The sequence below is a fragment of the Martes martes genome (genome assembly GCF_963455335.1).
Source record: "Martes martes genome assembly, chromosome: 6".
Classification (NCBI taxonomy): Eukaryota; Metazoa; Chordata; class Mammalia; order Carnivora; family Mustelidae; genus Martes; species Martes martes.
Genome location: NC_137893.1, coordinates 80,697,237 through 80,712,179, shown reverse-complemented (window position 1 = coordinate 80,712,179; position 14,943 = coordinate 80,697,237). Strand labels below are relative to the sequence as shown.

Here is a 14,943-nt window from a genome sequence, read left to right as displayed (position 1 = left end):
CAGACTCTGCCCTATGCAGAGAGCCTGACACAGGGCTCAGTCCCACAACCCTGAGATCATGACCTGAGCTGAAACCAAGATTCAGACATTCAACTGACAGAGCCACCCAGGTGCCCTTTTCCACAAAAACTTTAAAGTTTGATTCTTCCCAGGCTCCCCAATAAGAACAAGAGCAGCGAGATGAGTTGAGATAGGGCAAAAGAAAGCCATGAGTGGTCTGATTAGCCTCAAAATCAAAATATAACCAAGATGACATCGCAATAACCCCTTCTGGAGCCCTTAGATTTCTAGAACAGCTCTGAGGCTCACAGTCTTTGTTTTGCCAAACATTGTAGATCATCCAGACCAACTGCCATCATGAGACCTAAGTCACTACCAAGATGCTGTATACCCTATGCTTGACTGTCTCTGGGAAAAGAAACTCACCATCACCTGAGTCCCATGGTGAACCCCTTATATTATTAGATATTGAGTCAAAAATCTACCTTCCTGGAGCTTCACCCTACTGAAACCCAATAGTATCTTCTGTAACAGTAATTCCATTTCTGTATGACAACCTTCCAATTAATGAAAAGTTGGCTGTCATGTCCTTCCTGAGGCTTCTCTATGCTAAACACCCACAGTTCTTTTCAGTATGGTTTTCAGTTCCTTCCCAATTCAGGCAATTGGCCAATAGAAACACCGAGATCCCTCAGAGGACAAAATCAATGTGCTGGGTGTCACCAGCACAGAGGAGAGAGGAATAATCACCTACTTTCTTCTAGATAGCAATAAGAGTACAGTAACATCTGATACAGTCATACTATCTGATGCATTTTATTTAACCAAAGGCTAAATCTACTACAATTTTTGAAGTTGCTGCTGTTAAGCAAGGATATACTGTAAAGATATATATATCTGGACAAAAAAGTCAATAGATCTGCATGCATATTCTAGTTCTGCTACTTAACTCTCCATGTGACCTTGGGCAAGTTGGGTTCTTCATTTATAAAATAAGTGGCTGGACAGGAATGCTAAGCCAGCTTCGTTCCTGTTATGTATCACCTCCCACCTCCACGCGAGTTTCTATTCTCAAGATGAGCAATTAAGCCTTCACACTCACTTCCCAGTGCTCTTGGGAAAATAAAAAGTGGCTTTTTCCTAATCAGTACTTTAGGACATCTTATATAAGCTAGCAAAAGTTAATTCTCACCAGATTTGCAACTGTCTACTAAGTCATCTTCCAGGATAACCTTCATAGATCGTGGAATACTTCCAACAGACAGCCTTTGCACCTAGCAAGGAAAAGCAGACACATACTGAGTATGCTTAAATACATGCTGAATAGAAGCCTAGCAGTTCTTGAAATTACTGTTTCTATTTCCCTGGTATTGTCATACAATTAATTTAATTATGATGGGGATTTATAGAATTTTCTTGAAAGTTGTGCCTATTATCCATTTACAAACTCACTAAAATCAGAGTAAAATAAAAACACCATTATGGAAAAATATCTCCAAATATAATCTACCTTGTGGAGGGCCAAAATAAACATGCACTCCAATTAGTAAACATAATTACAGAGTTACTTACCTAGAAGACATGTAGTTTTTTCCTGACCTCTAGTCCCAAGACTTGGGACCGATCACGGTTCCTTTGATTATTCCTTAGTGACAGAACCCTGGTTTTATTCCACGTGGACATGTACGTAATAAAAAGACTGTATTTCCCAGCTCTCCTGCACCTAAGCATGGTCGCATGACTAAGCTCTGGCCAATGTAATATGAGTAGAAATGGTGTGAGAGACTTCAAGGAAGTTGGCTTGAATGGAGACTTGGGGTAGATAGCTGATGCTGTTGTCTGTCCCTCCCTTTCCCGCCTCCCGGCCTAGCATACGGCAGTGACATAGCTGTAACTACCATCCTGGACTAATAATAGAGGCCATGTGTTAAGAATGGTGTATAAAAAATAAATAAATAAATAAAAATTAAAATTAAAAAAAAAGAATGGTGTATAAAGAATGACATGAGTTTGAGTCCTCAACGCTGAATGCGCCTTTGTGGCAAGTAAAGGAAAACCTTGCACACACTGACATGTTAAAGAGGTCTATGTATGCCTTATTGGACACAGCAAATAAAATTGGGCCTAAATCCCAAATCCTGACCACTCCAATGTTTAGTAATCACTTAAACCCATTTAATTTTTCTCCTATCCCTTAAATACAGCTTGTTTGAACTTTTTTTTTAAAGTTTTTTTTTTTTTTTTTTTTTATTTATTTATTTGAGAGAGAGAGAGAATGAGAGAGAGAGAGAGCATAAGAGGAGAGCGGTCAGTGGGAGAAGCAGACTCTGTGCCGAGCAGGGAGCCTGATGTGGGACTCGATCCTGGGACTCCAGGATCATGACCTGAGCCGAAGGCAGTCGCTTAACCAACTGAGCCATCCAGGTGCCCCCTTGTTTGAACTTTTTAAATATTTACTTAATTTTAACATAATTATTGTCAGTCCACAACCCTTTTGCCAATGCTCTCTACACAGAGATGAATACTGCATGTCTCTAAAGACTGTATTCTGATATATGTGCAACTATACTGTGTGATGACACAAGTTCCATTTGTAGTCCTGTATTGGTTTCCTAGTCCTGGTAATTCGCCCACAGCTGAAAAAACCTTCTTCAAAGTTGTTATTTTTCTCATTTATCTGATCATTTACCTGTTCCTGAATTTTTATCTCCTGATAATCTCTACACCTAGTTGGAGATGAAGACAAGCCTGAGAGGCAAGTGAATTTTGAAGAATCACAGCTCTCCAAGCTGGGACAGGAGGATGGCCGGCAGAAGGTATAGTACTGCTCAAAGTCAGCCTTGACCACAAATACATGTTTGCATTTGTTACACATGTAATCCCGCTCAAACTCCAGGATCTTCACCAGACTTGTTCGAATTACTGTCCCAGTGACAGATAAAAAGTGTCCCACATCCTTGGTTTTAGGGATGTGCTCCCTCACCAACTCAGGACAAACAGGCAAACCTAATGGAGAGAAACAACAAAAACCCATCAACTTATATCTTGGAATTTGACTCCATGGACTATATTCTTTTCATATTTCCTAGGGAAGAAGGTATAACTTCAGAACAAAAATTTGAGTTCTTTTTAAGGAAAAAAAAAAATCAGATCAGCTCAACCAAGAGAAAAGAATTATTTTGAAGAACAATGATCAGTGGACTCTTTCTAAAAGTACATATCCAGGGGCACCTGGGTGGTTCAGTCGGTGAAGCACCTGCCTTCAGCTCATGTCATGATCCCAGGGTCCTGGAACCAAGCCCTGCCATCAGGCTCTCCACTCATTGGGGAGTCTGCTTCTCCCTCTCACTCTCCCTCTGTGCTCTCTCTCAAACAAAATCATTAAAAAAAAAAAAAAAAAAATTTATCCAAATGACATAATTACCAGAATTTTAAAAAGGGCTGGTTTTCATAAGAGGGCTATCACAGCAGAATCTAAATACAGCATGTAACTGTAACCTCATTCAACTAAAAGCATACTACCACAGGCAACACATAAAATCAACTGATGACTGAGTAAACCATAAAGCTGAGTGATAAAGGGAGGGAGGGTAGCATAATGACCAGATCCCCAAGCACTAGAAGGCTCTTACTTTTTTTAGTTAGGTTCAGAATTTATTAATACATAAATCTGTTTCTAAGCCTTGAATTACCTAGAGGTTTAGCCATAGCAGCACCATTTATCCCTTTAAAAACTTGTGTTTTTCACCATTAATAAACAGGCAACTCTTTAAAAGGTACAAAATGCCAAAGAAAATCCTTTTTTTTTTTTTAAGATTTCATTTAATTTATTTGACAGAGATCAAGCACACAAGCAGGGGGAGTGGCAGGTAGAGGGAGCTTAAAATAACCTTTAAATAAGCTTAAAATATAAAGATAAGGCCGTATGTTAAGCAAAACTGACCATATACAATCAAAATCTTAACACTAAAAAAGATGCTAAGAGGGAGTTTTCCTAGAAATGTCAACTTATTTTAAATTTTCTGTCTTACTACATATGTTACTAAGTATGTTCTTCAATGCTACCAGTGAAAGGGTGGTGGTGGTGTGTGATGTACATCAAGCCCCGCATCGGGCTCTCTGCTCAGTGGGGAGCCTGCTTACCTCTCTCTCTCTGCCTACCTGCGATCTCTCTCTCTGTCAAATAAATAAATAAAATCTTAAAAAAAAAAAAAAATCCCAGAAGACAAAGTGCAACGTATATCCTGTAAAGACAAACCAGAAAATGTCTTAGGTTCCTAAGGAGACTGAAACATGGAGGCAATCTGTTTTCATAACTGAATGCCTTTCCTGGAGTCCAAGATGAAGCTGCAATACACCTAAAACCAGACTATTTCCATCCCTGGATCATTCTGCTCGGGACACCTCCATCCCTGCCTTACCTTCTCTTCTTAAAATCTCCAGTGAATCTGCTAGAATTCACTCCTTGTTCTGTGGGCTAATATATTTTGCACCTACCATAAGTGAGGCATGCATCACATAACATAAAAGCTGCCACTAAGTTCCTTTACAATTATGTTTAACATACACATAGACATGTAGCTTTGGGCATATGAACACCATTGGTAAATAATTGACTATATAGCTATTTCCCCTACAGCCTTGAGCTTCTTTAGATGAGGGACTATACCCTATTATTTTGGTTTCCCAAAAGACCAGCAAATGCCTTAAACTTAGTATGTTTGTAGAATGAATGTGCCATGGTAATAACATAATTTGCAGTTTACTTTTTCAGAAAGTTAGAAAAAAAAAAAAAAGGCTAAATTTACCTGAAACCAATAGGGTCACCTAGGCAGACAAAATTCTGGTATTTAAACTAAGCATGGAAACATATTTAAACATAAGGACAGACTAAAACTAAAACCATTCTTAAATACCATTTCAGTAACATTAACTAAAATCCCTTTTAACAATCTTTTTGCAACATTATTATAAAGTAATATTTGTTCTTGATCCTACCAAGAGATTATCTAGTGTCCTAATGCTTAAAGACTTATAATATTCCTAATTTTATTCTAGATAAAATACTATTTTTTCAATTAAATCAAATATATGGTCTTTTGGAGGGGATCTTAATTAGTCTCCAAAAAGTTCTACTATATTGACTCATCTTTTTCGAATCACAGCAAGCATTATTGTTGATTATAAATCCCCACCTTTCTGAAATGTTCTATAAAGTATTTCTAAACAAAATATAGTACACGTGTTCTCCAAGTTAATCTGCGGTAATTTAAAGATAGAGCTTTGCCACAAGCTGATTGCTCCACTACAGCATCTTAAAAATTAAGATACTTAATCTGTCATTCATTCGACAAAAACTGAGTGCCTAAACAGGTGACCAGCATAATACTAAACTTGAGATATAAAAATATTAAATTTCCTAAAATTGTTTTGAAGATCACAAGGTAGAATGTACCACTTTCCTAATTCTTGGTATTATCAATTCTTTTGTTAGTAGTCACAAATGCTCATAAAACTGCTCTGAATTACAATTTTATACACACATATTGATGTATGTATATGGGCACACTAACATAATGTTGTCTCCATACAGTCTCCTTCCCCTCGGTTGGCATGGATAGTATCCCAGCCTTCCAAATGTCCAGAGGAAACAGTATAAAGTCATTACTCTGCTCTAAAAGTGACCATCAACTACACAATAAATATATTTTAAGTGTAAATATCAATTATGTCTTAGTGCTCTGAGTTCAATATGTGTTAAAATTTCTCAAAATGTTCTTAGAGAGTAAGTAGCAGTAAAATCCTTAAGAGATTTACCTGATATCCTGGCATGAAGATTCTGCTTCATAGAGGCACCTTCAGGTTGAGAAAGGGACTGGAGAATTGTCAAGGCCGATCTTCGCAGAGCACTATCAAAAACTGTTAGTACTTCATTAGGGAATGCGTTGAAATATTCCCCAATTTCCATGTTAGTCTCAAAAAGTGTCATGGCATTAACCACAACTGGGTAATGAGCATCTTCATCACCTTCTTTCAAGATTAGAAGAATATCATTCTTATGGTATTCCGAAACATAGGATTCAAACACTTGACCAACCAGTGTAACTTGATCACTATTCATTTTGAATCTAGGTGATTAAAGAAAAAGGTGATTAACGAAAAAGACCATATTATAACTCTGATATTGTGACTTAGACACAAGTTAACAAAAAAATAAAACAAACTGGTTGTAAATTGTTATGGGCCACACTATAAACTCAAAATATTATCTGAATTAAAATCTTAATTAGATCTGAACTACCTGTTATAGTCACTCAGTAAATGTATTTTTTAAGAAAGTGAAGCTAAGGGGTGCCTGGGTGGCTCAGTTGGTTAAGCCGCTGCCTTTCGCTCAGGTCATGATCTCAGGGCCCTGGGATCGAGTCCCACACCGGGCTCCTTGCTCAGCGGGGAGCCTACTTCTCTCTCTGCCTGCTTCTCTGCCTACTTGTGATCTCTCTCTCTCTCTCTCTGACAAATTAACAAATAAATAAAATCTTTTAAAAAAAAAAGTGAAGCTAAACCAAAGTCAAAGAATTCTGTTTATACTGATCATTGAAATCCAAAATGGTCCAATGGCTTTCCCTTCTTTTTTCCCCAAACTTCCTCATTAACCCTGTGATATGCTATGAAAAAGGCCTTTCCCCTTTCTTTTTTTTTTTTTTTAAAGATTTTATTTATCTATTTGACAGACAGACCACAAGTAGGCAGAGAGGCAGGCAGAGAGAGAGAAGGGAGGAAGCAGGCTCCCCGCTGAGCAGAGAGCCTGATGCGGGGCTCGAACCCAGGACCCTGGGATCATGACCCGAGCCGAAGGCAGAGGCTTTAATCCACTGAGCCACCCAGGCGCCCCTCCCCTTTCTTCAACCACATTCTATACACACATTTGCTCTCAGGTATAAAATCTTGAACAGCAGTCTTTTGGCTAACATTACTTCTTTGCATGTGTTATAGTTCTAGGTTTTTTTTTCATACAAAGAACATATCCTCCTTTCTCTCTTTCATTCTCTCTCATTACACACATACATATTCATGGGTTTTCTGCTACATAAATGGAACATAAATGGATAGCCAGTTCTGACTTGAATAGTTAACAGATCTGCTTCAGAAATTTACATTTTGAGGTAAGTTTGTTTCTCATTTTCTCTTCCTAACCTAGGAAACCTATTGGCTTCAGCAAAAACAGCTGTCAAGAGTGTCAAGAAACTAGGTAATTAAACTGCGGAAAGAAAAGGAAAATTGGTCTTTAAATGATAAATAACTAGGATTGGAAAATAAATATACTATATTACATTATTTCACCTATCTTATTCCTCTGGCAATATGTATTTTTTAAATTTGTACCTACAGATTAAAAGAGCCTACCCCCATTCTATTTTCATGTATACAGACAGATATCTATCATACTGGTATACCATGCTGGGAAATAAAAAGCACAATAAAAGATCCTCAATGCCCTCAGAGAACCAAGGGACAGATCAAATCAAACAGTGCCCTAACAGGGTAAAAATGTAGTATGAATAGGAGTACAAAGGAGAGGATTAAAGTTAAATGGAGTGACAATCATAAACATGGCAACGGGCAGTTCCAAATAAATGGCTGAAATCGATCATCTAAGAAACTTTTATTTGGTTTGGAAACAGAGAACTGGAGGACAAATGTACTTTAATTTGACATTTCATTCACCCACCATTTATTGTATTTGGTTCAACAAACAGACGATAAAAGATGCCTTATGAAGTTCACATTTCAGCATCCTATGTGTTACACAGGCTCTTTAATATTTTGCCTTTTGGGGAACCTACTATTCTAGAAAGTGTAGAAGGAATAAATGGGTATGTGTAATAGGGCAAGAATTCTCACAATTACAGGACACCAGTGTGAGACTGACAGATGGGTATACGTATATCCAGGAGAATGAGTGAGAACAAATTACGGCCACTACATTGATAATTTGTTTTGATTAGGTAATATAAATTCAGTCAAGGGTAAAGCAGAAAAAGCACTTGGAAATAATTAATCATACAATATATCCAGATTGTGGCCTTCGCTTAAAACAAACAAATAAAAAAACCTGACTCCCAAGAGTTGCTACAAATGAATCTCTAAGACTCTATAAATGCATATTAAATTTGGAGCCACAAGTTTAGCAATTTAAGACAGCTCCACATAGGGCAAAAAGGTAGCTGCAGAGTTCACGGTTCAAATTAAAGTCAGATTAAATTCTGCTTAGTCTTTGTTGAAATGGCATCTTTGAAAAAAGAAAAAAACAGCATCCCCTTCCAAAATCTGCGCAAAACTTCAACTCTAAGCAGTTTGCTACCCCTATAAACATGCCCACCCTTATTGTTCTACAACTTTCAAGTTCCCTTTCCTTTTACTTATTGAGTGAGGTCAAAATAACAACGACGTGCTACTTCATCCTTCCGACCGCGTGAAGCGTCCACGAGAGCTACTAAGCGGCCACTTCCAGCTGGACCACCGGGAATCACAGCCCGCCCAGCGGCCGCGCCACACCCACCGGGAGCCCCGCCCCCTCGTCGGTCCCCGCGGCGCCGCGTCCTAAGACCCGCCCCTCTCGCCGGCAGCCCGCGTCTTCCAGGCACCTCCTCCCCGCCCGCCCGCTCAGCCGCCCGCGGGCGCTCGGCAAACGTGGAGTCGGGTTGTACTCAGAGGGCTGCTTTCCACTCCCGTCTCTGGACGCAGTCCCTGCCCTACGAAATCTCAGCAGGTCTCTGACACTACCCGGGCTCGGCAACCCGGCAGCTCGGTCGCCCGACCAATCCCGGAGTTGAATAGTTTGGGAACTAACAGATGTGAGCGAGACTTAGGACGAACTGGGGGAGAAAAAAATAATAGGAACGGTGAAATGAGGCTGCGGCTGTCACTTACTGGCGGGCACGAAGTGTCAGAAGTCACCGAGACACGCTGGTCCCGAGGCCAAGGGGCGCGGAGAGCTCCGGCCTGGCGGCGGGGGCTCGAGGAGGCCGCGGGGGGCGGGGCGCGGCGCGTGCGCCGGCTGCTCGAGGCGCCGGGCGCGGGGGCGCGCAGGCTCCGACGGATCTGCGTCGCGCCTGGGCGAAATAGACACGGCGCCGGCTCCTCCGCCGGGCCCGCGCACCCGACGGACGCCGAGCCGCGCACCGCCTCAACTTCGCCGTTCAGGTGGCTCTTCCGGGTGGAGAAGCGGGCGGGCGCGCGCCCCGCCTGGTGCCGCGGGACGCGAGAAGGTGGGGCGGGGCGGGGCGGTGGGCGGGGCCAGGAGGGCCGGGGCAGGGCCCGAGGAGTTCCAGGGCGGGGCCAGGCTGAGCCTCCCGCCCCAGGTGGAACGGGGAGAGCGGGGCTTTGCGGAACACAAGCTGCGTGGACGGTTCGCGCTTTGGGGCTAAGAACTCCGGCAAACACAAGGTCACAAAGATTTTCTGCTGTGTTTTCCTCTGTAACCCTCCCCCTCATATACCATATTCCCCACACACTCAAAGCCTCCGCCATGTCAACATACTCAACAGAGTTGTGCATTTGTTACAGTGAACATACACTGAAACATCATCATCACCAAACTACAGGGTTTACGGTCTTGTTCGCTCTTGGTGTTGTACATTCTATGGGTTTTAACAGATGTAGTATAGTAACATGTATCCATCGTTGTTGTGTTACGCAGAATAGTCTCACTGCCCTGAAAGTCTGTGCTCTCTTCATCCCTCCTTCCCACCTAATCTGTAGCAACAACTAGTCTATTTACCGTCTCCATAGTTTTTCCTTTTCCAGGATGGCAAATATCATTGACACAGTTTGAATTGTATGGGTCAACTTATACGTCGGTATTTTACAGTCCTGGAAATGTATTTTCTCTTACGATTTTTTTTTTTAAGATTTATTTAAGTAATCTCTATACCTCACCTGGGGCTCAAACTCATGACCCTGAGGTCAAGCATGGCAAGCTCTTCTGACTGACCCAGCCAGGCGTCCGTTCTTATGATTTTTTAAATAACACAACACTTTCTTTTTTTTTTTTTTTTAAAGATTTTATTTATTTGACAGAGATCACAAGTAGGCAGAGAGGCAGACAGAGAGAGAGAGAGAGGGAAGCAGGCTCCCCGCTGAGCAGAAAGCCCGATATGGGACTCGATCCCAGGACCCTGAGATCATGACCTGAGCCGAAGGCAGCGGCTTAACCCACTGAGCCACCCAGGCGCCCACAACACTTTCTTTTCTCTAGCTCACCTTACTGTAATAATACAGTATATAATATGTATAAAAATATGTATTAACCATTTGTTTATGTTATCGGCTTCTTGTCAACAGGCCATTAGTAATGAACTTTCTGAGAAGTCAAAAGTTATACATGGATTTTTGTTGTTGTTGTTTATTTATTTGACAGAGAGAGACAGATCACAAGTAGACAGAGAGGCAGGCAGAGAGAGAGGGGGAAGCAGGCTCCCTGCCAAGCAGAGAGCCGGATGCAGGGCTCGATCCCAGGACCCTGAGATCATGACCTGAGCCGAAGGCAGAGGCTTAATCCACTGAGCCACCTAGGTGCCCCTATACATGGATTTTTAATGTGTGAGGGGGTCAACCCCAACCTCTGTGTTGTTCCAGGGTCACCTGTAGTTGAAATCATACAGTATGTAGTTTTTTCAGGTTGTCTTCTTTCACTTAGTAATATATATTTAAGTTTCCTCCATGTCTTTTCATGGCTTGATAGCTCATTTCTTTTTGGTGCTGAATAATAATCCATTATCTGGATATACCACACTTTATTTGTCCCCTTACCTACTGAAGGATATCTTGGTTGCTTCCAAATTTTGCCAGTTATGGATAAAGCCAGTATGTTTATCCACGTACAGGCTTTTGTGTGGGTTAAAGTTTTCAGATCCTTCGGGTAAATACCAAGAAGCATGATTGCTTCTTGAATGAATCAAATGGTAAGGGTATGTTTAGTTTTGTAAGAAACCACCAAAATGTCTTCCAAAGAGGTCATACAATTTTGTATTCCTGACAGTAATGAATGAGAGTTTCTTTTGCCCCACGTCCTCTCCAGCATTTGATGTTTTCAGTATTTTGGATTTTGGCCCCTCTAATAGTTGTGTAGTAGTATCTCATTGTTATGTTAATTTGAAGTTTCCTGATAACCTATGGTGGTGAACATATGCTTACTTTTCATCTGTATATCTTCTTTGGTGAGGTTTCTGTTCTGGTCTTCTGTTTATCTTTGAATCAGATTGTTTTCTTACTGTCTAGTTTTAAGAGTCCTTTATCAGAAGTGTCTTGCAAATACTTCCAGTCTGTGGCTTATCTTCTCTTTCTCATAACATTGTCTCTCACTGAGCAGATTTTTACTTTTAATTATATCTAGCTTATCAATTATTTCTTTCATGGATTGTGTTTTGGTGTTGTATTTGAAAAGTCATCACCATTCCCAAAATCATCTAGGTTTTCTCCTATGGTTTAGACTTTTATAGTTTATGTCTTACACTTAGGTATGTGATCTACTCTGAGTTAATTTTTGTGAAGATGTTAAGATCTGTGTCTAGATTGTGTGCGCACACATGCTTACGCACATACATGGATGTCCTGTTGTTCCAGTACTATTAGTTGAAAAGACTATTTTTGTTCCATTTGTCAAAGATCTGTATTGCCTTTTGCTCCCTTGTCAAAGATCAGTTGACTGTCTCTATTTATGTGGTTTGGTTTTGGTTTCTCTATTCTGTTCCATTAATCTACTACTCTGTCCTTTCACTAATACCATATTGTCTTGATTACTGGACCTTTATAGTGAGTCTTCAAGTCAGATAGTGTCAGTCCTCCAAATTTGTTCTCTTTCAATATTGAGTTTTGGCTCTTCTGGGCCTTTTGCTTCTCCATATAAACTTTAGAATCCTTTTTGTCAACATCCATAAAATACCTTGCTGGGATTTTGACTGGGATGGAATGAAACTATAGATCAAGTTGGGAAGAACTAATATTTTGACAATATTGACCCTTCCTATCTATGAATATGGAATATCTATCTCTCCACTAATTTAGCTCTTTGATGTCTTTCATCAGCCTTTTTTAGTTTTCCTCATATAGATTTTGTACATATCTTTTTAGATTTATACGTAAGTATTCCTTTTTGTGTGTGGGGATTCTCATGTAAATGATAATATGTTTTTAATTTCAAATTCCACTTGTTCATTGCTTATATATAAGAAAGCAATTGACTTCTACATATTTGTATCCTGCAGTCTTGCCATAATCACTTATTAGTTCTAGAAGTTTTATATGTAGATTCTTTCAGATTTTTACACAGATGATCATGTCACCTGCAAATAAATAGTTTTATTTCTTCCCTCCCAATCTCTGTGATTTTTATTTTCTTTTTTAATTGCATTAACTGGGACTTCTAGTATGATGCTGAAAGCAGTGAGGAAAGGGGACACCCTTGCCTTGGTCCTGATCTTTGTCTGAAAAGCAAGTTTCTCACTAATAAATATGATGTTAGCTGCTGGGATTTGTGGTAGGTGTTCTTTATCAAGTTGAGGAAGTTTTCCTCTATTTCTAGTTTGCTGGGAGTTTTTATCAGGAACGAGTGTTAGATTTTGTCAAATGCTTTTTCTGCTTCTATTTATACAATCCCATGATTTTCCTTCATTAGTCTGTTGATATGATGCATTACAGTAACTAATTTTCAAAAGCTGAAACAGCCTTGCCTACCTTGGATAAATCGCACTTGGGTATGGTGCCTAATTCTTTTTATACACTATTGGATTCATTTGCTAATATTTCATTGAAGATTTTTGCATCTATCTTCATGAGAGATATTGGTCTCTATTTTTCTTATAATGTATCTGTCAGATTTTGGCACTAGGGTAATGCTGGCCTGAGTTAGGAAATATTCCCTCTGCTTCTGTGTTCTAGAAGAGATTGTAGAAAATAGGTATAGTTTCTTTCTTAAATGTTTGGTAGAATTCACAGTAAGCCCAGTTCTTTATGTTTTGGAAGGTTATTAATTATTGATTCAATTTCTTCGATTTCTAATTCAGATTGTTTCTTCAGCTGTGATTTTTGACAGTTTGTATCTTTCAAGGAATTGGTCCATTTCATCTAGGTTATCAACTGTATGGGCATAAAGTTGTTCATAATATTTCATTATTATCTTTTTAATGCCTAGGGGATCAGCAGTGATACCCTCTCTTTAATTTTTTGTATTACTAATTTGTGTCTTTTTTCCTTAGTTAGTCTGGCTAGAGGCTTATTGATTTTATAAATCTTGTTAAAGGAACAGTGTTTGGTTTTATTGACTTTCTCTATTGACCTACTGTTTTTAGTTTCATTGATCTCTGCTTTAATTGTTATTATTTATTTTCTTTTGTTTACTTTGCTGTGTAATTTGCTCTTCTTTTCCTATTTACCTAAGGTTGAAGCTTAGATGATTGATATTAGATCTTTCTTCTTTTCTAGTATATGAATTCAATGCTATAAATTTTGCTGTAAGCACTTTTTGTGCTGCACCCCACAAATTTTGATAAGTTGTGTTTTCATTTTCATTTAGTTCTAAGTATTTTTTTTCTAGTTCAAGGCATTTTTAAAATTTCTCTTAAGATTTCTTCTTTGACCCAGTGTTGTTTAGAAAAATGTGTGTTGCTTGATGTCCAACTATTTTGCATTTTCCAGTCTTTGTTCTGTTATGAATTTCTAGTTTATTTCCATTATGGTCTAAGAGCAGACGTTATATAATATCTATTCTTGTAAAAGTGTTAAAGTTTGTTTTATGACTCAGAATGTTGTCTGTCTTAGTGAATGTTTCATTTAAATTTGAGAAGAATGTAATCTGCTGCTGTTGGATGAAGTAATCTATAGGTCTTCATCATATCCAGTTGATTGATGTCAACTCTGTCCTTAACTGATTTTCTGCCTGCTGGAACTGTTCATTTCTCTACAGGGGTGTTGAAGTCTGCAATAGGTTACGTCTATTTCTCTTTTCAGGTCTATCAATATTTACTTCACATATTCTGAGGCCCGTATACATTAAGGATTGTTTTGTCTTCTTGGAAGGTTGACCTCCTTATCATTATGTAATGCCTCTCACTATCCCTGATAACTTCCCTTGCTTTGAAGTCTGCTCTGTCTGAAATTAATATAGCTATTGCTGCTTTCTTTTGCTTTGTGTTTGCATGGTATATCTTTCTCCATCTCTTTACTTTTAATCTTATATATCTTTATTTAAAGTAGATTTCTTATAGATAACATATAGTTGGATCTTGTTTTTTTTTTTAACCTGCTCTGACAATCTGTCTTTTTATTCAAGTATTTAGACCATTGATGTTCAAAGTATTTTTTATATAATTGGATTAGTATCTACTATATATGTCAATCTTTTCTGTTTGTTGCCTTTGTTCCTGTTATTGTCTTCTATATTTTTTCTGTCATTTGTAGTTTTAATTGAGATTTTGTATGTTTTCATTTTCTCTCCTTTCTTAGCAAATCGATTATGCTTCTTCTTTTTTTAAACTTTTTTTATTGGTTGCCCTAGAGTTTGCAATATACATTTATGATTATCCAGGTCCATTTCTAGGTAGTGCAAGTACCTTAACAGTGACAAAGTAATCCTAATTCTTCCCTCCCATCTCTTGTATCATTGCTAGTCATTCATTTTGTTTATATTATATTATAAGCATACACAAATACATTGTTGCTATTGTTATTTTGAACAAACTGTTATCTGTTAGTTCAATTAAGAATATGAGAAAATATGGGGCTCCTGGGTGGCTCAGTGGGTTAAAGCCTCTGCTTTCAGCTTGGGTCATGATCTCAGGGTCCTGGGATAGAGCCCTGTATCGGGCTCTCTGCTCGGCAGGGAGCTTGCTTCCCCCTCTCTCTCTGCCTACTTGTGATCTCTGTCTGTCAAACAAATAAATAAAA

At 39.0% G+C, this 14,943-nt stretch overlaps 1 protein-coding gene across 1 annotated transcript in view; it reads right to left on the bottom strand.

Moving 5' to 3' along the window:
- MCM9 (minichromosome maintenance 9 homologous recombination repair factor) overlaps positions 1-9,219 on the bottom strand; it is a 90,582-nt gene extending 81,363 nt beyond the window's left edge. Inside the window, exons 1-4 of the mRNA XM_080806305.1 lie at positions 8,932-9,219; positions 5,818-6,128; positions 2,690-3,006; positions 1,193-1,274 (exon numbers count right to left, since the gene is read on the bottom strand). Coding sequence (XP_080662431.1) covers positions 1,193-1,274; positions 2,690-3,006; positions 5,818-6,121 — 703 coding nt within the window. The 5' untranslated portion in view covers positions 6,122-6,128; positions 8,932-9,219. The remainder of the gene's footprint in view (positions 1-1,192; positions 1,275-2,689; positions 3,007-5,817; positions 6,129-8,931) is intronic.
- Positions 9,220-14,943: the final 5,724 nt, after the last annotated feature.